The sequence below is a fragment of the Botryllus schlosseri genome, chromosome 3 (genome assembly GCF_051294905.1).
Source record: "Botryllus schlosseri isolate E-star chromosome 3, Bs_hap1, whole genome shotgun sequence".
NCBI lineage: Eukaryota > Metazoa > Chordata > Ascidiacea > Stolidobranchia > Styelidae > Botryllus > Botryllus schlosseri.
In genome coordinates, this window is record NC_137238.1 from 19599257 (window position 1) to 19625084 (window position 25828).

The following is a 25828-nucleotide window of genomic DNA, read 5'->3' on the forward strand; positions in this document are numbered from 1 at the left end:
TTGCAAGTAATGTCTTTTATCTATATCAGGGGTGGGCAACTTTTTCGGCGAAAGGGACACCTGAAATTTACGAGCCATAGCGCGGGCTACGGGAATGTTGATAACCTTTTTTTAGTCGTCGGTAGGAGCGAACCGAATTATGAAACATTGCAAACAAGACTTATATTACTACGCTTTAAAATTGATAACATTATGTCGTCCAACTGTGCAGTGCGCAATCAGGCATTGGTCGCGCGAAGCGCGAAATTTTTTTGCAAGATAACGACTGAATTAGGCTATAGCTATGGTTGCCCGACATATGAGCATGCGACACAATGAAAAACGACAGTTTAGCATGCGACGCTATAGCATGAGGACACATTAGCATGGTAACACATGAGCATAGGGACACATGAGCATGGGGACACATGCGCATGGGGACATATCAGCATGGTGAAACATGAGCAAGGGGACACATGGGCATGGAAACATATTAGTATGCGACACTTGAGCATGGTTACACATTAGCATGGGGACTAATCAACATGGTTGCACATGGGCATGGTACCAAGTGAGCATGGGGGCACATAACCATTGGGACACTTCAGCATGTTGACACTTGTGCATGGTGATATATGAGCATGGTGACATGTTAGCATGGTGTCAAATGAGCATGGGGACACTTGCGCATGCGACACTTGAGCATGCGACACTTGAGCATGCGACACTTGAGCATGCGACACTTGAGCATGCGACACTTGAGCATGCGACACTTGAGCATGCGACACTTGAGCATGCGACACTTGAGCATGCGACACTTGAGCATGCGACACTTGAGCATGCGACACTTGAGCATGCGACACTTGAGCATGCGACACTTGAGCATGCGACACTTGAGCATGCGACACCTGAGCATGCGACACCTGAGCATGCGACACTTGAGAATGCGACACTTGAGCATGCGACACTTGAGAATGCGACACTTGAGCATGCGACACTTGAGCATTTGTCATTGCTTAGTGTGTAGTTAACTAGCGTCAAAATCATGGATTTATACCAGTCCGAAAATGATATATCTCCCCTTCTCCAACCCTAATATCCCCCCTCCCAACTTTGATACCCATCACCCCAACCCTAATCTTGGGATACCGTAACCCTAACGCAAAGCCTAATCCTAACCCTAACTCTAACCCTAATCTTGGGATACCTTAACACCTTAACCCTAACCCTAACCAACCCTAATATCCCCCCTCCCAACCCTAATACTCAATACTCATCAATCCCAACCCTAATCTTGGTATACCTTAACCCTAACCCTAACCCTAACCAACCCTAATATACCCCTCCCAACCCTAATACTCATCACCCCCAATCCTAATCTTGGGATACCTTGACTCTAACCCTAACCAACCCTAATATCCATCCCGCCAACCCTAATCTTGGGAAACCTTAACCCCAACATGGACCCCAATCATAACCCTAACCTAACCTAACCCTAATCCTAACCCTAAGCTAACCCTAATCCTAACCCTAACCTAACCCTAATCATAACCCTAACCCACCTCCAACTCTAATGTCCCCCCTACCCACCCACGGCACGTAAAACTAAAATAATATAACAAGTCCCGTGTCGAAATGCGAATTTGCAATCGCTTTCGTCTCACAAAAGGATATATTCTTTTAGTTCGTCTGATACGTGTAAACGATTCCAATATATGTGGAGCAATGACAACCTTTATCGCTTTAGCGTGATATTTAGAGCTTTTCAGACAAATCTATACGGTCACATGCTCAAGTGTCGCATGCTCAAAAGTCGCTTAAGACACGCAAGTGTCGCATGCTCAAGTGTCGCATGCTCAAGTGTCGCATGCTCAAGTGTCGCATGCCCAAGTGTCGCATGCCCAAGTGTCGCATGCTCAAGTGTAGCATGCCCACATGCTCAAATGTCGCATGCTCAAGTGCCGCATGCTCAAGTGTCTCATGCTCAAGTGTCGCATGCTCAAGTGTCACATGCTCAAGTGTCGCATGCTCAAGTGTCGCATGCCCAAATGTCGCATGCCCAAGTGTCGCATGCTCAAGTGTCTGCATATCCACCTGTCGCATGCTCAAGTGTCTGCATGTAGACGTGTGGCATGCTCAAGTGTCGCATGCGTACATGACCCCATGCTCATGTGCACATTTGCTCTTATGTCCCCATGCCCATGTGTCCATATGCGCATGTGTGCCCATGCTCTTGTGTACCCATGCTCATGTGTCGTCAAGGCTCATGTATCGCATGCTCATGTGTCCCTATACTTATGTGTCCCCATGCTAATATGTCCTCATGTTAATATGTCCCTGTGCTGATATGTCTACATGCCCACGAGTCGCCATGACCAAAAGTCGCTATGCTCAAGTGTCGCATGCTCAAATGTCGCTTGCTATTGTGTGGCATGCTAATATGTCCACGTACCATAGCTATATCGATATATATGTCGCTAACATACATTGGGGGTCGCATCTGTGTACCACTGGGTTCATTTGGCAAGGACAGGATTATTCGACGTTTAGATATAGCAAATCGATGGTATCAGTGAACATGCCTCTACCATTTTGTGCAAATGTTTTGTCGACGATCTCGCTGCGAGTGCACAAGCGAAGCCGTATCTCCTAATTGCGAATATAGTTAGACTCAATTCTGTGAAGAATATGTATTTATAATTTTCAAAAGGGGGCTCAAATACTGAATGCAAGAAATCTAGTGACAATGGATCATGCGAAGTATCGAGAAAAATTTCAAGTCAAATAAAACTGCTATGAAACATTCTACTTCATGGTCATATACGAAGATCTGGGATAAATGTGGCTGACCCCTGGATACGTCAATACGTCAGAACTGTTGTTTTAGTCATCATCAAATTTCTCGGTCATGCTAACCAAATTTTCGTTGGCCTTGCAATTGTACCTGATGTCATAAATAATTTCGAGAATACCTCGCAGGCCACACCAAACCTTCTCGTGTGCCAAATTTGGCCTGCGTGCCACGGGCTGGCCGCAGCTGATCTGTATGGTTAATAATAACAGTGATTGGTGGTACATAAAAATTATATTGAAAATTCTTTGAAAATGTTTTCATGATAGAGAAGTTGGAGTCGGAGTCGGAGTCGAAATCATAGCCATTCTCACAAACTCCGACTCCGACTCCAGTCAGTATTTTCCCACCGACTCCGACTCCGACTCCGACTCCAGCTATTACAGTTTACACGACTCCGACTCCGACTCCATCAAGCGAAAATTACCCCGACTCCGACTCCGACTCCACCGACTCCGACTCCGACTCCACAGTCCTGTAATGGAAAGTAGCAGTGTTGGGATGAGTCGAGTCACCTTTATCGCATGACTTGAATTGACCCGAGTCACTTTGCAATTACTTGACTTGACTTGACTTGACTCGAAGTTTCAGAAATGTGGATTGACTAGTGACTCAGAACCAAATTTACGAGTCAATTTTAAGTCAAAGTTACGGTATCGATAAAAATGGCTGATCTTGCATATATTCGAATTGTGCGCGATGCGCTGGTGCGACCAGTGAGACTGAGCAATCACTCAATGATTGTGCGTGGTACAGAGCCTCCATTAATTCCTATATCACAAATAAATAGACAGCAAACGAAGTGATCGGAGCTTACAGCTTGCTTGAATTATATCTTACGGGTGAGTAGGATGGGCTCATATCAATTCGTTTTTCAGGTTTCGTATTCTATTCTCTATTTTGGCTGATATAGACTGAGGCTATGCAGTTAGGCTACTTATACATGATTTAGCAGTTCTACGTATGCGTGAGCGATATGACGCCATTTTGCTTGTTTATGTAACTCTAACGTCCTTCGAATCAAAATAAATGGTAACTTTCAAACAGCTATCAAAATGCGATGACGTAATTATGCCTCGTACCTCTTATGATCCACTTGACTTGAATTGGCTTGACTCGTGACTTGACTTGATTTGACTCGACTTGACTCGAGTCACCTGGAAAAATCGAGTGACTTCACTTGACCCGAGTCAACTTCAAGAATCGAATGACTTGACTCGAGTCAAAATGTGCAATGACTCGGGATGACTCGTGGCTCGATGGTATAGTGATATGATCCCAACACTGGGAAGTAATAAATTGATCAACGGCGATTGACTCGCAAATGTACTCGGCACGACTCATCTCTTATTCATTTGGACTACACTCAGGTAGGGTTACCATATTTCGGTGACCCAAATTCCGGATACTCTTTAGCACCCCTAGTGGATTTCAAAATGAGTTATGAGCATACTGTCTGTCAATATGACGTCACACTAGCTAAGCTTTGCTTATAGACCGGAGGTGGTCACGATGCGGTTCAGGAGTACGTGGCCGTGTGTTGTGTAACCGGGACTGAAACCACATTTTTTTCAGCCCCTTTCCGTCTAAATAAACAATTATTTGGGGCCCACCATAGGGTAATCGATGCAACTTCTAGGGGAAGGGGGCTTGCTATATGCATCTGATATTCTGGTTTCTATATATGCATCTGGTCGTTAATTTTTTTTAGTGAATACTGTCAATAATATTGGCTCTTCCATATTAATATATAGTTTTATCTTCTCTCCGCCCTTCATGACCATAGTTAGCGGTAGAGCTGGTGGAGGATAATGACTTCGAAAAAACAGGAAGGGTCATTGTACATCGTCAAGTCATGTTCATTTCACACCGATAAGATTTTTCACCGGTATCAGCCTTATGCCGGTGCGCACCACGGAGCTTTATAAACACCCAACATCCAGTCGCGACTCCATCTCCAATTTGAAAATGTTCCGTGACCCAGATCAAAATTTGACGAGCTGATTATTAAAAGAAGTCAGCACCTTTGCCCAGATTTACTCACAGGCTATTTTAGAAGCTGATTACGTTTAACATCTTTGCGAACTACAGAATAAAGGCAACGACCCCCACGTTTGGAACCATTATCTTTGAATAAAGCTTTAAACGGCCTTAACCATCTCTAAGAATATACCTAATATGCGATTTCAATTAGGCTTTATTTCAGTAAGTGAAGGATATTTTTATTTATATTTTATTGCAGTTTTTGCGAGGGTGGTAGTCCCCATATTAAAATCAATAAATGTGATAGTAAATCGTGCACAGCGCGACGAAAATATCATGCAGCATAAATATTCTCAAAAATAATGTTATTATGTTGATTTACGAAAAAATTATGAGTCTAAACTTAAATCCTTCGAAATTCCGGACATTTAGGCATATTTCAGAAATTCCTCCCGGACGCAAGTTTGAACAGTGGAATTCCGGACATGTCCGGGAAATTCCGGGCGTATGGCAACCCTACACTCTGGTAGCTTGAAGGCCTTTAACTTCATTATATTTTAACTACTTCGGAATGCGTCAAAAATCGATAGTTCAGCAGTAATCGCATAGTAATTAAAAACATAGTATCTACTTTCGTTTGTGCATCAACAAAGACTATAACTCCTCATCGCCGATCCCGCTGTGATACAGCGCATCGAAAAGCCCAGACGAAGAGAGAGCCGAACTCTTGCAAGGAGGCAGCAAATGAGCCGAAAAAAGACTCAAGTTCAAGAAGACATGCCATTATGAAATGTATGAAATTTACTGTGTGGGCGCAAATAACCACGATGTTGCAAGCGCCAATTATATGCGTTAATAAAAACAACAACAACAACAACAACAAAGACTAACTTCTCGAATTATTTACCCGAGGTACTCCGACCTTTTCCTTTGCTACTCGTACCAATGCAGTTTAGAAATACCATGAAAATAACTACTTATATTTCCATTAAAGCAGGAATACTCGACTATTTTTTAGCAAATAAGGTCCAGATACAAAAAAAATGAAATTTGGTCAGCTCCGTAATAACCCTCATGAAATACTTTACACTACTCATAATATGTTATGCGTTAATACACGCCTATACAAAATCCATCACAACAAAAACAATAAGCGAACTGCATTTATTGTTCTACCAGTCAAATTAACGATAATGGAAGAGGTTTTGAAACAAATAAATACATATCCAACACTGGACCGCCAGTTGAGTACCAATGCAATATTTGTTTTACTTGCGACATCAATTCTAGTTTAATTTGGGTATCGAAAATGATTACTTTGACCACCTCCACCGGTAGGTCACCAGCCATAATTTCTCCCGAGCATTTTATATAATTTCTCGTTGTGTTTGCGGTAAAAGGATCGCAATATTTTAGACGACCGATTAGACAAAATGTACTGCGCTGTTTTGGAGCGCGTTCTCCCTTTCCTACGCCCGTCCACGCATTTACCGGCGTCGCTATCATCTGTGGAGCGCCTGAAACAAAACAGCCCGGTAGTAGAATTCATGATGAAGTTCTTTTCGGTGATGAGCACCGGTACGTTCAGAAACTTTTGTACGGCCTTAATCGGTGTGGCTGGGTCTTTGAGTAAAAGCTCGCCGTTAAGAATTAGTAAATTACTGCCAAAACTACGCATCCATGATTGCAAGTGTTCGTGATATATCCCTCTACGTATGATGGTATTCGGTTTAGCATGTCCTTTAACAATATTTCTTCGTACGAAGTCGTCGAACGATTCGTTTTTACCGCCGAATTCTTCCACCTAGAAATAAGGTAGCAATCATAGGCACGAATGGAATGAGCCATGTGCAAAATGGAATTAATGCTGAAACGAATGGGAGTTGAATATTCACGTTCTGATCTGAAAGGAAATTTGATTAGAACAGTGTTTCTCAAACTTCTTGTCATCACGCACAACTAATTTGTTTTCACCGCACGGCGTACCACTAATTTGTTTTCCACTACATGGCGTACCACAGTGCTAATAAAATCAGCATTGTATAAGGCAACAATGAATGGCACTGCTTTGTTTAGTCTTGGTGGCAGGTTCTCCCAAAAGATACTTCCGATGTGTTCATCGACATTGTTTTATGGCAGCACGCCAGCACCCAAACCAGCAGACAGAATATGCTGATCCTTGCGGGTCGCAGCTGCTTCAGTCATATCTTCCATCCAAAATCAGGCTCCACAACAGGCAAATAGTACTACTTGAACTAACAAATACTCTTACCAGAATGTAAACCAATCGCTCTACTTCAAATGCATAAATTTAAGTACATATGATCAGAGTTGAGTACCGTAATACGATTCACGTTATCGAGGAATTTCTGCGTAATTATGACGATATCATTCTAAATCAGTGGTTCTCAACCTTTTTGTCTTCGCGGACCCCTTTCGGATCGTTACGGACCCCCGTGGACCCCCACGAAGTTCAAATTTAGCTCAATTATCGTGCAATCGTCATATCTCTTGTTCAAATAATAACTGTAGGCTTAGTGATAAACAGCAACAAAATGACTTTTCTTGGAAATAAGGTCATACTAATCATGTAGAAGTTTGGTTGACTTTAATATTTTAGATCGAAGTCTGCTACTGCATTTCCAGAAATACGTGGTCGTGTCCTGAAAATCCGGGCCTTCGATTTGATATGAACGAGTGCCGAAAATCCATTTCCACGAATATAAATGGTAGCGAATGTAATTATAACGCGTAACACTTCCGAAGCGACATTTGGGTATGATCGCAACAAATATGGCACCAAAATTACCAAACATTTTTTTTAATGAACATATAACGTCAAGCCTGATCATTTCTATCTATAGCAGCTTATCTTGAATTTATTATGAAAAAAATGGTTATGTATATCACATGAGGAAATGGAGTTTTGTAAACATTTCGAAGTCACCGTGATTGACCTAACTCATCCAACATTTTTTCCACAATCCCCAACAAAACATTTCTGAACAGCAAAATGTTTCTATCGGTAGGGTATTGGCAATTTAGCAATTAAAAGGAGTCGGAACAGTAGGATATTTCATCTCGGGCGGCCATTCTGTTGATGTAAGCTCCGGAGTTTACTGGTGATGAAGCGAAACTGTCTCGTGATTTTCCGAATTAAAAAAATAAAAATTAGGTTAGCAACTATTTTGAGGCTTCGCGGACCCCCAGTTGAGAACCACCGTCCTAAATGCTTTGTACAGGTGACATCTAGCATAGGTAAATCCCTGATGACTTCTACAACAAATTACCAAAACGTTTACAACCAGATATCAACAGTATACTATGCGATATTTAGCACTGAAGCAGGTGCACGAAAAAGTAGCGTGCCAACCAATTTCTGGTTGCAATGTGTATCGACTCTATCGAGTCACGTGATCAGAGTCCCTGCAAATAGCCTATTACTTAGGTTGCTTGAATGTACCCCGTACCGGTGTTTATTGGTTATTCCTGTTAGTATAGGCTACTATACCACAATACCAATGGATAGCAAGAACTGCTTTTATGCAGAAGCTTCTCGATCTGTGGTATGACAATACTCACAGCACTCTTCGCGTACCACCTCAAAAGCTCTCACGTAGCCTAGGCTACTACTAGTGGTTGGCTACGCAGCATATCATGGCTGACGACCACTGAGTTAGAATCAATCAGGCACATAGATGGGAATTATGACTTTGGGCAATGAGCATGTGAAGAACGCAGTCAGCTCGTCGCTACTTAGGGAGGCGTAATCGCGTAAATAATGCCGTAGCAGCGACCTTCACGAAAGGTTCGAAAAGTGCTCAAGTACGTGTACACTCCGAAAAGATTACGTATTCATACCCAAAGGTGGTACATGAAAACAGAACCTACGGTACCTCATAATTAGACTGCGGTATAAATCAAACGCAACAGTTTGATCCAAATGATGGTTGACAAATTATAATAAGCACAGGTGCCGCTACCTGGAACTCTCTACCAGAAGACCTCAGAGATTTGCCCGATCATCTATTTAAAAAACGTTATCGGAAATATATATTAGATAAGTATAATTGATTAAATGCCGATTTTGCAACTACTGTCTTGTTGGAAAGTACCGTATAATCTACTCTATTGACTCATTTCTGCACTGCAGTCTTGAAACTGTAATATTTATAGCTCGTGTATCCTTGTTGAAATTTTTTTTCTCTGCTTTTCTTGTAGTTTTGTATATTTATGGTCATTTGTTTTGTGCTATTGAATGTTATGTGAAGAGACTCTTTGGGGTACAGAACTTTAATATACATTTTAATAATATATTCATATTAAAACCCGAAGCTTTTCGAGCTGACACTTCTCAAGGGCAATCGTCAGCAAATGGAGAATTTCAAAAACATGCATCTAGCTACATTGCATACAACCAATTATGACGTCATAGAAACAAACAACATGAAATACAGGCAAACCGCGAGCGCAGCTAGTGGACAATTTTTAGATTCACTACAAATTCCTTCTGCTGACACAAGCGCGGTCTGTGGATTTTAATATAAGTCGATTCCAGTGCAGACAGATGGAAATTAGTGCGGCCTCTACCTAATATCGAAAATCTTTCATCGCGATAGTTTTTAGCGCAAGTTGCATTCTCAGCCAAATGCTTGCCGATGGCAGAGTTCATAGCCATGGCCTGATTACGTTCTAGTATTCGGAGATCAGTTACGGCTGCGTCTTCGCGAGAGTCCAATATGCGTGATCTAATAACGCTAGGGACATGTTGTTTGATGCGTTCCTGCAAGCGCTGAGTTGTTCTTCCCACGTACCGACAATCACAGTGGCACTTGAAATCATAGACTATATTGCTTTGTTGAAAAGCAGGAAGAACATCTTTGCGCGTTGCAGGAAGCAATTGTTTGGTGGTAAACAAAACATTAGTTTTTACGTTATCGTAACAGCGATTTACAGCAGAAATCAATTGTTTTTCAAACCGGGAAGAGATGGGGCCCAGCCACGGCAAATGTATATATACATTTTCCTCAGACCGGGTGTTCGTGTTTTGTGATTTGTTGGGATTGAAATTACTGAGTTTTCTGTCCACAGAACTTTTGATGATGTGTTCGGGGTAGCCGTTATCGATTAGAATTTTGCGGATATATTCTAGCTCCGCGTTTAATTTTACATCCGAACAAATCATCAAGGCTCTGTGCACCAATGGGCCAATCAAATTTAGTTTACGGCGATTCGGGCTAAAAGAATTCCAGCGTATGTAATGCCCTGTAAACGTTGGCTTCCGGTAAACCGAAGTGACAAAGCTAACACCCCGTTTTTCCACCAGAACGTCTAAGAATGGTAACGAGTTAGCACGCTCTTTTTCAAATGTGAATTTTAAAGACGAGTGTAGAGAATTCAAGTTAACGAAGAAATCATCGAACTCCGTCTCATTTTGACAGATAACGAAGGTGTCGTCGACATAGCGACGGTACATGAATGGAGGCTTGGTTTCATCTGCGGCGAAAAGTCTGTTTTCATGGAATCCCACAAATATATTGGCTAAAATCGGGCCAAGAGGGCTACCCATAGCTACACCGTCGGTTTGCATGTAGATGGTATCGTTAAAACTAAACTCAACAGAGCAAGTAGCCGTATTAAGAAGTTCAACGAACACTTTACGCGAGAAGGAAGGTGGTGCTAAATCACCACCACCATATAGCGCGTCCGCACAGATATCAATGGTCTCCTTCAGCGGCACGTTCGTGAAGAGGCTTACGATATCATAAGAACCGAGAAACATATTCGGGTTTGGAAGGTCGGTGGTTTTCATCTCGTGCGCGAATGTAAACGAATCAGCGACGCAATGCGAATCATACATGGAACGCACTGGTTCCAAAACATCGATAAGCCACTTCGCGAGCTTGTGCTGCGCCGATCCAATCATAGAAAGAATTGGTCGAACGGGCACATTGGTTTTATGAGTTTTTGGCAGTCCGTACATACGTGGCCTCTGTGCCCCGACCGGTCTGATGGAGGCATAGACCTCAGGTGATATGGAGCCGTTTTTCTTGAGGCTGAATAGTCGGCGCTGTATCCGTCTTTCAATCTTGGCGATGTTATCGAATTCAGCAGCGGGACCAAGTGTCTTGAATTTTGATTGGTCACCCAAGATTGCTTCCATTTTGAGTATGTAATCCCGTTTGTTTAGGATTACAACCCCAGAGCCCTTATCCGGCTTGCTAATGTGAATGTCTGGATTCTGTCGCAATGCTCTTATTGCACGAAAACATTCCTTCGTCATTAAAAAATTTTCCGAATCAATAGGATATCCACAATAGGCATGTGCCAAATCACTCAATCTTGCTTTGAGGGCAGGCAAATTATCAGCGGAGCTCGCCTTGCGATGATATAGTTGAGCCATTAACACTTCAAATTCTGCGAATACCTCTTCACTTTTGATGGTAGTAGGTGGTAAACAAAAGTTGAGACCATGAGACAATACGAACTCTTCAGTGGACGTGAGCTTGTAGTCCGATAAGTTAACAATATTTTTCCCGTCAGGACTAGCATTGTTACCAAAGCATTGTTACCAAGCATTGTTACCAAAAAAGCATTGTTACCAAGCATTGTTACCAAGCATTGTTACCAAGCATTGATACCAAAAAAGAGAACTTGGCTAAGAATGAACGTAACTTGAGCCGTCTTATTACCCAACGCTTTGGTAACAATGCTAGTCCTGACGGGAAAAATATTGTTAACTTATCGGACTACAAGCTCACGTCCACTGAAGAGTTCGTATTGTCTCATGGTCTCAACTTTTGTTTACCACCTACTACCATCAAAAGTGAAGAGGTATTCGCAGAATTTGAAGTCTTAATGGCTCAACTATATCATCGCAAGGCGAGCTCCGCTGATAATTTGCCTGCCCTCAAAGCAAGATTGAGTGATTTGGCACATGCCTATTGTGGATATCCTATTGATTTGGAAAATTTTTTAATGACGAAGGAATGTTTTCGTGCAATAAGAGCATTGCGACAGAATCCAGACATTCACTTAGCAAGCCGGATAAGGGCTCTGGGGTTGTAATCCTAAACAAACGGGATTACATACTCAAAATGGAAGCAATCTTGGGTGACCAATCAAAATTCAAGACACTTGGTCCCGCTGCTGAATTCGATAACATCGCCAAGATTGAAAGACGGATACAGCGCCGACTATTCAGCCTCAAGAAAAACGGCTCCATATCACCTGAGGTCTATGCCTCCATCAGACCGGTCGGGGCACAGAGGCCACGTATGTACGGACTGCCAAAAACTCATAAAACCAATGTGCCCGTTCGACCAATTCTTTCTATGATTGGATCGGCGCAGCACAAGCTCGCGAAGTGGCTTATCGATGTTTTGGAACCAGTGCGTTCCATGTATGATTCGCATTGCGTCGCTGATTCGTTTACATTCGCGCACGAGATGAAAACCACCGACCTTCCAAACCCGAATATGTTTCTCGGTTCTTATGATATCGTAAGCCTCTTCACGAACGTGCCGCTGAAGGAGACCATTGATATCTGTGCGGACGCGCTATATGGTGGTGGTGATTTAGCACCACCTTCCTTCTCGCGTAAAGTGTTCGTTGAACTTCTTAATACGGCTACTTGCTCTGTTGAGTTTAGTTTTAACGATACCATCTACATGCAAACCGACGGTGTAGCTATGGGTAGCCCTCTTGGCCCGATTTTAGCCAATATATTTGTGGGATTCCATGAAAACAGACTTTTCGCCGCAGATGAAACCAAGCCTCCATTCATGTACCGTCGCTATGTCGACGACACCTTCGTTATCTGTCAAAATGAGACGGAGTTCGATGATTTCTTCGTTAACTTGAATTCTCTACACTCGTCTTTAAAATTCACATTTGAAAAAGAGCGTGCTAACTCGTTACCATTCTTAGACGTTCTGGTGGAAAAACGGGGTGTTAGCTTTGTCACTTCGGTTTACCGGAAGCCAACGTTTACAGGGCATTACATACGCTGGAATTCTTTTAGCCCGAATCGCCGTAAACTAAATTTGATTGGCACATTGGTGCACAGAGCCTTGATGATTTGTTCGGATGTAAAATTAAACGCGGAGCTAGAATATATCCGCAAAATTCTAATCGATAACGGCTACCCCGAACACATCATCAAAAGTTCTGTGGACAGAAAACTCAGTAATTTCAATCCCAACAAATCACAAAACACGAACACACGGTCTGAGGAAAATGTATATATACATTTGCCGTGGCTGGGCCCCATCTCTTCCCGGTTTGAAAAACAATTGATTTCTGCTGTAAATCGCTGTTACGATAACGTAAAAACTAATGTTGTGTTTACCACCAAACAATTGCTTCCTGCAACGAGCAAAGATGTTCTTCCTGCTTTTCAACAAAGCAATATAGTCTATGATTTCAAGTGCCACTGTGATTGTCGGTACGTGGGAAGAACAACTCAGCGCTTGCAGGAACGCATCAAACAACATGTCCCTAGCGTTATTAGATCACGCATATTGGACTCTCGCGAAGACGCAGCCGTAACTGATCTCCGAATACTAGAACGTAATCAGGCCATGGCTATGAACTCTGCCATCGGCAAGCATTTGGCTGAGAATGCAACTTGCGCTAAAATCTATCGCGATGAAAGATTTTCGATATTAGGTAGAGGCCGCACTAATTTCCATCTGTCTGCACTGGAATCGACTTATATTAAAATCCACGGACCGCGCTTGTGTCAGCAGAAGGAATTTGTAGTGAATCTAAAAATTGTCCACTAGCTGCGCTCGCGGTTTGCCTGTATTTCATGTTGTTTGTATCTATGACGTCATAATTGGTTGTATGCAATGTAGCTAGATGCATGTTTTTGAAATTCTCCATTTGCTGACGATTGCCCTTGAGAAGTGTCAGCTCGAAAAGCTTCGGGTTTTAATATGGATATATTATTGAATGTTATGTGTATACTCCTACAGGTGGCGACTGTGTACTAAGGCCTTGCGGTCCCTCGTCGTCATCCTAGTCCGTACCGGATTTTCACTGGTGTGACAAATAAATGTTTGATTGATTGACAAATAGAGCACGAAGGAACGTATAGGCATGTAGGATTTATAGCAATGTTTCACATCATGAAGCAATCAGAACCGTCTCATTCGATCGAGGGTTGTCATACAATTGGCAGGTAACACCATGTAATAAAAATTTAGTTGAGCCGACGTTTTGATATTATACCTGTTCCTTGATAAAACATGTTTCCGGCATTTGTTGTCACAAGTGTCGTTTAAAAATGTCATTTTAAGCTTTTTAAACTTCCCGCACCATGTATTTCAGGCTCCTTTAATGAATTTCCTATTAACTGTGACGTCACATGGATCTATCATTCAATTAAAAATAGTTGGTTGTTAGTAGCAGTCACCTTCTCAGTCTCAGTTAGTTGGTATTGGCTACAGAAAGCAACCACAAATTCCTCTCGTTTTGTTCTGCACTGATTGGGGATCTAGGGAGTATAATCTCATCATTAATGTCAGCATCACAAATGTAATCTGCCTGCTGGCTGTTTTTGCTATATCTGTAGTCTGTATATCAGTTCGACAAGTTGTGTGCAAAACATAGATAGAACTAAAGTTTTTATACTTATTAACTTTACTTTAGCATGAAAATTGGAGACAAAGATAAAAATTGGGCATTTCATGTAATCTGCGAAACATTCCGATTAAATCTGGATGGATGGCTAAGGGTAGATCGGCATTCAATGTCATTTGCTATTAAAGAATCTGAAGGGAATTTCGAAACCTTGTAGTTAACGGTTATTTCTGTATGAGTGACACTCCAAGATTCAGAATAACTAAAAAATGACTTGACATTGCATATCTTTCTAGGCCATCTCTTCTTAAGCACCTGTTCCGTATTGCAGTAAGTTTTCACTGCCCAAACTATCAGGCAAAAAAGCTCCAGAAGACTCGACAGGGATTAAAGATACAGAAAATGACTCCGATGACGACTTCAACATCTCTCATATAGCTATAAATCCAGAACCACATTCCGAACGCGATCTTGATGATTTAGTTGGGACTCACTAAATCTATATTGCGGAAATTCTGACTCAAGGTTGAAACTAGGGAACTTGTTGCATTCATCGTGTCGAAGTCCTTCGTCGAGAAAAGGGCATGAACGATTTTCACGGTATTTTTCTGTGGTAGATTCTCCTTGCTTATGCGGGAATGTTGGCAATCTTTTGTAAAGCACTTGACAATAAAATGACTGTAGAAAAGCAGGAGCATTCAAGGCATTTCGAGATGTAGTTGTGCTTTTGTGCATAATTTTCCTTCTTTTTGTTAGTGTGTTTGTACGTCCAATAAGGAATTATGCGTATTATTACAGTGCAATTCTGAGTAAAACGAGAAATCAGAAGAAGTGACATTTCTCAAAGACTAGGGACACTTCAGGAGAAATTTTTGTATTTTAGTGACTGGTTTGGAATAGCAAAACACAATGCATAAAAAATTTTACTCAACTGAAATTTTGTTACATTGTGTTATTTGTGGTCCATAGTAAGAGTACATTTCTCATTTCACAGACGCAAGTCACGCAAACAAAACCACTTCTTACGATTTTCAAATTGTCGCATTGATGCATGAGTAAGCTATATTGTTGATATTATCCATTTCATTAGCGTTTTCATACGTCCAATAAATACTTATTGTGATTGACATTTCTTCAAAATTTGGGACACTTCAGGAAAAAAATTGGCATTTTTGATAATTAGTTTGGAATTCTAAAACACAAAACATTAACTTTTTTAGCCAAATATAACTTCAAATTTTGTTACATGGTGTAATCAGTGGCGGATACGTTCCAAGTCTCAAGATGCACCTTCGCGACTAATGCAAAATGACTAAAGACGACAGAAGTAGGTACAATCTTTGAAAATATATTCAACAATTACTGCGGTATGGCAGTTCATTGTGACTATTTCACAGAAAAAAGTCATGCTGCAAGCTTATCCAGAAACTATCGTATAGGCTACTTTTCAAAATCAAAAGTGTATAAATTATATAAATAGTTTTGCCTAAATCACTGTTCAGGTAGAAGTGGATGTAGTCTATGAACATAACGATTTGAGCAGGTAGTGCAAGGCCTACTCAAGTCGGTAATCTTATAGCTGGCGGACAGAGCGCAAAATTTAATCAAACCGTTTCAATCGAAAGATATTTACACACTGATTCCGAAAATATAAATTAAAATCTGGTCCGGGCACTGGAACCCAAAAATTAGAAACAATTTGTCTCCAACCACCTATGGCAATGAGAATATATTTACCTGCATCCCAAAGTGAGATAACGCTCTCTTGGTCGGATCACATATCAGCAAAATGAGCTTTGCGTCTTTCGCCAGGATTTGGCGGAGGTATTTCGGCAAATCTTTGACCGTATAATACGCCGGAGTCTTCTCGAAAATCAACTCGTGCGGGAGCGCAGCCGGAAGCATGTCCCTTCGACAGAAAACATGGTAACGGAATCTTGGCTTATAAATGACAAATGTCCATCCGCGTCATCCCGGCATAGTAAGTCTATTGGCACCGGGGATATACAAGATATCGGATTCTAGCCGGGCTGAAGTTGGTAAGTTTCATTGGATAGGATGGAATTCGAACCCCAACATGATTCAGAATTTTCGTTTTAGGAAAGAGTCTTCGTGGATCTCTCATTCATAGCGTATATAACGCTAATAGTCTACAACAGTGGTTTCCAACCTTTTTTTGATCTACCGGACCAGTGAAACTTTAATAATCAAAATTTACCCTTGATTTAATTACGACGAATGTATGTAACTTAAATTTGATACTTGACATATTTGATATTAGATGTTTAGACGTGGTTGATGGTTGTATTGATATCTCTACAAAGCGAAGCTCGCGAAGTCATGTTCGACCACTAACTTGATCGTGATTGTTCGGTATCCTTCAAAAGAAATGCGACTTTGCTGTTTGCTATAGCTTATATTATGCTGTTAAGTGTTGCTTAATTGCACTGTCGGAATTCAGCGACGTTTATATTCTCCGTAGCTTTCACATATAGCTTTTCCGAAACGAGTTCCAGGCTACTTTTTAACACTTTCGTATAATGCTTGCGCCATTGTGATGTAGGCTCAAAGTGTATCTTGAACTCGATATTGTGACACAGACGCAGAAAATCTCTCAATGTCATCTCAATCAATTTAAAATTTGAATTTCGATTTCTCTAATGATGGATAAGCGTCAAACTTCTTGCATATTGGAATTGAAATATAAAACTCTGGTATTGCGCGGACCGGTGCTGGAGCACCGCTGGTCTACAACATTTGATGAAGTTTAAGCAACAGGAAACTCTGCCATACCAAGTCATAACAAACCAATAGTACACTCGGACGGAAAAGTGTGTGTATTCGCACCCAAAGGACAGAAAGGGATGGTACGCGAAAACAGAACCTAACTAAGAATGATATTGCGGTCATAAATCCTATGTACCTACGTGTATTTATACCTTCCTATAAGTAGGGGTGGCGAGATAGTGTATAGTGCAGTGGTTCTCAACCTTTTTGTCTTCGTGGACCCCTTTTGGACCACCACTGACCCCCGCGGAACCCCCCGAAGTTCAAATTTAGTTCAACTATCGTACAATAATCATCTGTCTTGTGTAAATGATAACTGTAGGCTAGTAATAAATAGCAACAAACTGTCTATACTTGAAAAAACATCATACTACTTCCTACTTATGTAGAAAGTGGGTTGACTTTTATTATTTCAAAGCGAAACCAGCAACTGCATTTCTTGAAATACGTGGTCGTGTCTTGAAAATCCGCGCCTTCGATTTGATATGAACTAGTGCTGAAATCCATTTAAACAAAGAGAGGTGGGGGCGAATGTAATAACAACACATACCGCTCAGTGTTGGGATCAAGTAACTACCTTCGAGTCACAAGTCATTTCGAGTCATTGCACATTTTGACTCGAGTCAAGTCAAGTCAATCGATTTCCGAAGGTGACTCGAGTCAAGTCAAGTCGCTCGATTTTTGAAGGTGACTCGAGTCAAGTCGAGTCAAGTCAAGTCAAGTCACAATTCAAGTCAAGTTGCATTTTCGAAGTATGAGGTATGATTACGTCATTGTATTTGCTATCTGCTTAAATGCAGATTGAGTGGTCATTGATCTTTAACCGATGAACGAATACAGAGTTCTTAAATATACACACAAGAACGCGTTTGTGTTGCTCATATATACGAAGAACTGTTACATTGCGTAAGTAATTGCATAGCCTCAGTTTGTACTTACCAGCCAAACTAGGGAATATTGAACGATTTGATAAGATGCAATACGTTACCCAAATACATATTCATGCGACACAATTCGAGCCTGCGCCAATGTTTGACGAGTATATAAACTATATTTGAATTCAATTTAAATGAAACAAGAGGGTTGGTTGAGATAAAAACAGAGAACAGAGTTAGATATTTGCTATTTGCTTTCCTACTGTAAGGTCCGATCATTTCGTTTGTGGTCAATTTATTTGTGAGAGAACAATGTATAGGCTAAGTAAAACGCGCGATCATTGAATGATTGGTCGCTCTCACGGGTTGCACCATTGTTTCGCGAACAATTCGAACAGTTATTTTTATCGACGCCGATTACTTCATGACTTGAAATTGACTCGTGAATTTTGCTACGAGTCACGAGTCAATCCACATTTCTGATACGCCGAGTCAAGTCAAGTCATACGAAAAAGGTGACTCGAGTCTGACTCAAGTCAAGTCATGACTCGAGTCATCCCAACACTGATACCGCTTCCGACGACACATTTGGGTATGATCGCAACAAAAATGGTACCAAAATTGACAAATATTTTTTTAATGAGCATATAATGTCAAGCCTGTTCATTTATATCTAGCAGCTCATCTTGAGGTTATTATGAAGAAAAAAAAGGTTATATCTATCACAGGAGAAAAAGGATTTTTGTAAACATTTCGAAGTCACAATAATTGACCATACTAATCCAACTGTTTATATTTTACACGATCCTCAACAAAACATCTCTATACAGCAAAATATTTGTCTCAGCAGGCTATTGGCAATTTAGAAACTAAAATGAGTCCTCACAGCACGTTATTTCATCTCAGACAGAGTTCTAGTAGTAACGAAGCGAAACTGCCTCGTGATTTTCCTAATTTAAAAAAATACAAATTGGGTTATCAACTATATTGTAAATTTGGAGCCTTCGCGTACCCCATGAAAATGCTTCGCGGACCCCCGGTTGAGAACCACTGGCGTAGTGGTATAATCCACATCTACAGGTCGACTTCAGAATTCCAACCTAAATATAGGAGGTTTATCTAGGCTCCTCCTCGCCATCTCGTCCGCTTTCGCGGTGTCTTACAAAAGCCTAGAAGTGGGTCGTGCTATAAGTCGGCAGTTACGGAATCAAAAAAACTAATGAATATCGGTCTGGTGTAAATGACCATTGTAGTCGACAACACCATGAATACCACAAACAAAAACAACAACCTTCCATACGTTCATACGTGAATGCATAATTTGGATTAAAATGTCGTACTCGATGTATACGTCGGTGTAAGTCTGAGGTATGTTCATGTGCCATGGGTGTATACTGTATATTCATACCCGTATTTTAGTGGCGGTAGACGGGTGTAAATAAAAGCTTTTTTCGCTAAGAGTCCATGGCGTACGTGCGCCTTCTGCACCCCTGGCTACACCCGAGGTTTGGCGTGATTCGAGCGGTTGCAACTGAGTGGGTTGCATACTGCCCCGTAGTATTGAATATAATGCGGTAAAGTTTACTCAATTTATATAAGGATCCCAGAGGAGGTCTCAGGTACGCAATATATTTAAAGCATTATGTGCCGTGTGCACTATAGTGAACCAAAATGTTGCTATTCTAATTGTTATTTTATTCTGCGGGTAGTCATGACTAAAAACATTTATTCCCTAAAAACATATTGCGTGACCGCAACTGTAGTGGTGGTCAAATCAGTGTCAGAATAACTCGAGTCAGACTCGAGCCAACTTTTCATATGACTTGACTTGACTCGAGTCACTTGGCAAAAATGACCTGACTTGACTCGACCCAGCGCTTCAAAATGCGGATTGACTCGTGGCTCGAAGCGTAATGTGTGAGTCGATTTCTATTCATCCAGTAAACGGTGTCGATTAATCACAGTATCTTGTGTATGTTCGGATTGTTCGCGATACGCCGTTGTCACTTGTGAGAACAACCAATCATTCACTGGTTGTAACTGACCGCAGACGAAATGTTTGTTGCCGTTGTTGTCGTATATGTGTAGTATATAGTATATTAATCTAATAGCAACATACTTCTGTTTCTTAGACGACTCAGTGCTCACATTGCGCAGTGCTCACCTTACCAACCCTCTTGTATGATTTAAATCAAACGAACAAAGTTTGTGTGTTTCAACTTCTCGAGGCTTCGTATTCGTTCCTCTATTTTGGCTGATAATAAAAAACTGTAGCATGTAGCTATAGTATACACTATACACTGTATACTATACAGTTACTCGCAGTTCGTGTGTGAGCGAAACAGCGACTTTTTGCGTCTATATTTAACTTGATATTTGTTATTTTATTCAAGATAAATGGCCAGCTAATCTGTCTTTCACACATCTAGCAAAATCTAATGACTTTGAATCCTCACTCACACTTCGAAAATTCAATTTGACTTGACTCGTGACTTGACTTGACTCGAATCACCTCCTAAAACTAGTGACTTGCCTTGACTCGAGTCAAAATGTGCAATGATTCGAGATGACTCGTGACTCGAAGGTAGTGACTTGATCCCAACACTGGGTCAAAGTAGTCTAGGGTTACCATATTTTTGAATCGGGAAAACGAGACACATTTTCAAAATTTTCAGACCTACAATACTGAAGTAAAATCCTGAAAAAATGGTGAATTTCCCACGAAATTGTGGTTAGTTGAAAATAAGGTCAACTTTCCGGCTCAACTCCCGAAATACAGTTTTTATTTCACATTTCATATTTCACACTGACGTTTGTTAACTAAAGAAAGGTCGTCACTTACGTTTCGAAACACCAATTTCCTGTTTAGCATCATTGATGCATATTTTCACTCAAATCTATCCGTAATCTTAGCTCTAAAAGCTGTAGTGGAGGACGAATTGTCAAAAAGGAGGACATTTAGGCGTCCTCGGAGGACATTTTTTATAAACCTGAAAAAGGAGGACAAATCCTACTAAAGGAGGACGTAAGGTAACCCTAAAGTATAGTCAGCGTACTCTAGTACAGGTATATGTTAGTAACGATTTCCAGGACATGTTGATACTACTTCGAGAGAAGGTCAGAAAAGTACTCGAATAAATAGTTTCGAAAGCTAGATTTGGTCGAGGGTTCGCATACTTAGGTAGTTATAGTCGGTCTCGTTGCAAGATGGATTTTCCCCACTAACGGAAAATTACTAAAGACTTTACAAATAGGTAGATTCTTCTAACATACTCAGCAGTTACTGTGATTGCTATTCCACGCTTTTCGTATGAGGATTTCACACATAAAAGTTATTCAAATCCACCCTAAAGTGTTTCCTGATTTTAAAAATGTAGTATAAAACAAGTCAGTAGCATTGCATAAAAATCTGCAGGTATAGGCAAAACTTGGATACTTTAAATAGTAGTACTCCGTTACTGACCGTCTCTGACACTATCACGATACGCCATTTTACTCACAAGTAGTACTCCAACCCCTTAGCACGATTATTGGGATTGCTGAAGAATTTTCCTTCGCCTCTCAACGCGCGAACGTAAGGATGGTACGATAAGAAATGCCGTAAAGCACCCGTTCCGCATTTTTGAATCCCGATACCGATAACATCCGGGAGTCTATGCACCCGTTCGTTGTCCTGAGGTGAAAACGTATTTATGGTCACGTCGATATAAGTATGGTCTGAAATTATATTACGCTACAGTGTTTTTACGCCAGTTTAAGTCCTGTGAATTTCCTATGCTACACAATTACATGCTACGACTATAGCAGTGGTTCTCAACCGTGGGTCCGCGAAACCTCCAAATTTATAACATGGTTGATAGCCTGATTTGTTTTGTTTCCTAATTTCAGAAATCACAAGGCCGTTTCACTTCGTAACTGCCAAAACTTCAGGACTCACATAAACAGAATGGCCGTCGGAGATGAAATATTCTATTGTGGAAACAAATTTTATTTGTCAAATTGCCAATAGCCTACTGATACAAACATATTGCTGCTTAGAGATGTTTTGTTATGGTTTTGGAACAAATTTGTTTGCAAAAATCCATTTTCTCTTGTGATATACAATATACATAACCGTTCTTCCAGAATAACTTCAAGATGAACTGCTCGATAGAACTGACTAGGTTTGGCGTTAATATATGTTTTGTTTATCAATTTTGGTGCCATATATGTGACGAATGGCGGTCATGTCCAAAGGTGTCGTCGGAAGCGTCACGCGTTATTACTACATATATATTTGTGGAAATCAATTTTCGGCACTCGTTCATATGAAATCGACGACGCGGATTTTCAAGACACGACCGCGTATTTCAAGAAATGCAGCTACATAATTCGCTTTGAAATAATAAAAGTCTTCCCAATTTCCACATAAATAGTATGATGTTGCTTTCAAGTCATATTGTTGCTATTTATCACTAGCCTACGCAGTTAATATTTGCAGGAGACATAGATGACGGTTGAACGGTAATTGAGCTAAACTTGAACCTAAACTTGGGGGTCCGCGTGGTCCATTACGGTCCAAAGGTCCGTGAAGACAAAAAGGTGGAGAACCACTGGGCTATATGGAGTATAGTTTGGTCACTGTTATGACATCACATCAGTGGTAGCTCTTAGACATTAGAGAATACGCCGATGACTACATAAAACTCCTAAAGCTGGGCGAAATCGGATAGCTCAGTGATTCAATTCTCAATCGAGTGTCACTCATTCGAGATGCACCCATGATGTCGTCATAAGAGTACGAATGAGGTGTACAGTTCAAATGTAGGCCTGTATATTTATACGACCAGACAGAGAATGATGCCAGGGTTACATCACATTGAAGATTATTTGGAATTTTTACCATGCCTGATTCATTTCACTTTGTGACAGTGCTAGTAGTTGATCACGACATCACAGAAATGTCATTACACTGAGGCGCGTATCTTTGTACTACATGTTTCGTACGCCGTTATACCAGCATGTACTCACCTTTGAGTACACGCTGGTGATACGACCATCTACTTTTAACTTTAAAGGCTTCGATCCTTCGACGATGGAGCAATAGTATCGAAATTGTAATTGATGACGTAACTCATTAGTGGAAAGTGGCACAGTCATTTCTCGATATTCGAATGGAATCATTGCAATTAATGTTCGATCCGGATTCGAGTACTCGTATCATTGTGACCAGTCCCGAAAACAACAGATAGTGGGAGACACTAGGGATGGTGTGAACGTGAGGTTCACGTTCGCGTTCTGTGTGTGAACCTCGGAAAATTTGAGGTTCGCGTTCACAACAGAACCTTGGTAGGTTCTGCACTGTGAACCTTTTTCATATATTGCAATTTTCACTTCATTATAACATCTTTGGTTCAAATTTATTGACTTTCAACTGCGGGCCACTCTATGCATGGAGCTGGCAGCATAAACATTCAACACTAAACGAGCATGCCATTGACAATCTCAAAAAATTTACTTGTATTGTTACAAAAGTTTGCTCGAAATATCCAGCTTTCCGTTTGTGCATATTTAGTGTCTCTGTGCTGTGAGCTTGTCCCGCAATCACATGACATCAAGAGCGAAATACACTGTATTTTGTCAGTGAATGATCCTTATTCAACCAATCAATGAGATTGATATCGTCTTCTGATGTTAAAATCTAGCAGGCGTACGGGGTCAATCTTGACTACATATGTATACTGTATCATAAAAACCAAATCCGTGCGACTGGGGTGTTGGCTATACTGCTGTATAACTTGTTAATGGGGTGGCAAGTATAGAAACCCATATTACACTCTGCTCAATATCCATGTGGCAATACTCAGACGCCGAATACATTGTCCGATCAGGTCGAAATTGTTGGAATTATTATATCATTTGATTGCCTCAGTTGATACATTTGGCGACGTTTAAAACGTCAATATGTACTTAAGTACTGAGCTATTATGTGACCCCGAGTCGTCGCTCGGTATCGTGTACAGTAGATTAATATAGGCAATCACCTAATTGAAATATGGGGTTGAAATTAGCAATATGACGTCACGTGACGTCATGAGGTTCACGTTCGTGTTCACACAGAACCTTTCAAAAAGGTTCACGTTCACACGAACCTGAACCTTTCAGAGGTTCACACCATCCCTAGGAGACACTCCAAATTTACGACTAGGCTATGACCTCGGATGCGCTTATTCCGTAACGACGAATAGGCGACGTCACGGGAATGATAGGAATTCCATCCCTATCAAATTTTCATTCATCTCTTCCTATATTTCATCCCTGATATAGTATACCTTGCTTAATGCGACACGATATAAAATTGTTGCGGGGCGAAATAGGAAGTTTGTGTTGGACGTCCCTATTTGGACATCGAAAACCCCGCAAACTCGTCTGAAGAGCCTTGCGGAAGGATGCTCGTAATATGACTAGAAGAGTGGTGTAGGGGGATCCTCATTCGAAATTTAACCAATTCATCGCATGATATATATGTATGTATGTATATATATCACTTCAGTGAGGTGCGGTGATGTTCATGGGTGGTGAGGCACATGGCCCCTTTAGAGTCAGAATTACAAATATATAAACTCAAAAGGGTAGCTGATTCTGTTGGCGACTTATTTCTTATCACATTACCACCCTCCACACGCAGGCTACGTATCTACTACATATCCTAAATTGAAGGTAGGTATGAATGAACAAAACCTAACAGCTACATCCCTGAGAGAATGTATTTGCTATGTATTACATGTTGGTAGTCGCAACTACACGATTCATACTCTACCGTCGATTTGCAAAGCCGATAGCTCATTGTTTTACACAGCTCTGTATTTGTTGGATTGTTAATCAACAATCAGTGAGGCAGATTAATCAGTGCCTCTACCTGGTTATTATTTCTCTATGCTGACTTGGTACGCAACGAAGCCGAATTTCAACTTAAAATGCCTATATCGTTTACCTTTCCTTTCGACAGCTCTAACGCTGTCTTCCATTCTTCGTCGACTGATCCTGGAAATAATAATGCTTTACTTACATTTTCCGTTGATATCAAGACAAATTCTCCTATACCTGAAGCAACTTCGTAATGACGATATGACGATATTTGAGAACGCTCTCTCTGATGATATACGTACCAATACACACATATTGTAGATAAGACCAGCGTTGCTGCGATTTTTAGCAGGTTTTGAGATTTGCAATGCATTGCAATAGATCTGTTTTGATCTGGAAGACTCATTGGCGAAGCAAATAATCAATAGGCCTACCGTTTTCTGGAATTAGCGACGTGATGCTATACGGCGAGTTTGTTGATCACGACCGAGCAGTGTGTACTGGTGACGTGTAGCCGACTTGTCACGAACAATCCTGTTCCGGTTTGGTAAACCATTCGGTCCTCCATGAGATAATTTGGTATTGAGTCACTTGAAAAGTCCACCCTGATATTGCCCTTACACCCAACCCATCGGCTGTTGTTGTTATTTGTGGTATTCATGGTGTTTTCTACTACAATGGTCATTTAGACCAGTGGTTCTCAACCGCCGGTCCACGACGACTTTCCTGCAGGTCCGCCAGGTATATATTCCAATTTTTCGCCTTAATTTCATGATGCAATATCATGAAGGCTTGTCCATTGATAAAATATTTAACACATCAAATTTTAAACTGGTTCAGAACTTCATGAGGTAACATATTTGATTTTACTTGAAGTTCAAGCCGTGTCATTTGAAGACATGCGAGCGACAAGTAAAAGCTG

At 41.0% G+C, this 25828-nt stretch overlaps 1 protein-coding gene across 1 annotated transcript; it reads right to left on the minus strand.

Moving 5' to 3' along the window:
- Nucleotides 1–5927: 5927 nt before the first annotated feature.
- LOC145435967 (heparan sulfate glucosamine 3-O-sulfotransferase 3A1-like) lies at nt 5928–25397 on the minus strand. The gene is made up of 5 exons (XM_080313248.1): nt 25144–25397; nt 25034–25083; nt 21561–21733; nt 16136–16307; nt 5928–6617 (listed from the first exon to the last, which is right to left on the minus strand). The coding sequence occupies exons 1-5, from the start codon at nt 25310–25312 to the stop codon at nt 6153–6155; spliced, it is 1029 nt and encodes a 342-aa protein (XP_080169374.1). The 5' UTR covers nt 25313–25397; the 3' UTR covers nt 5928–6152.
- Between the last annotated feature and the right edge of the window lie 431 nt (nt 25398–25828).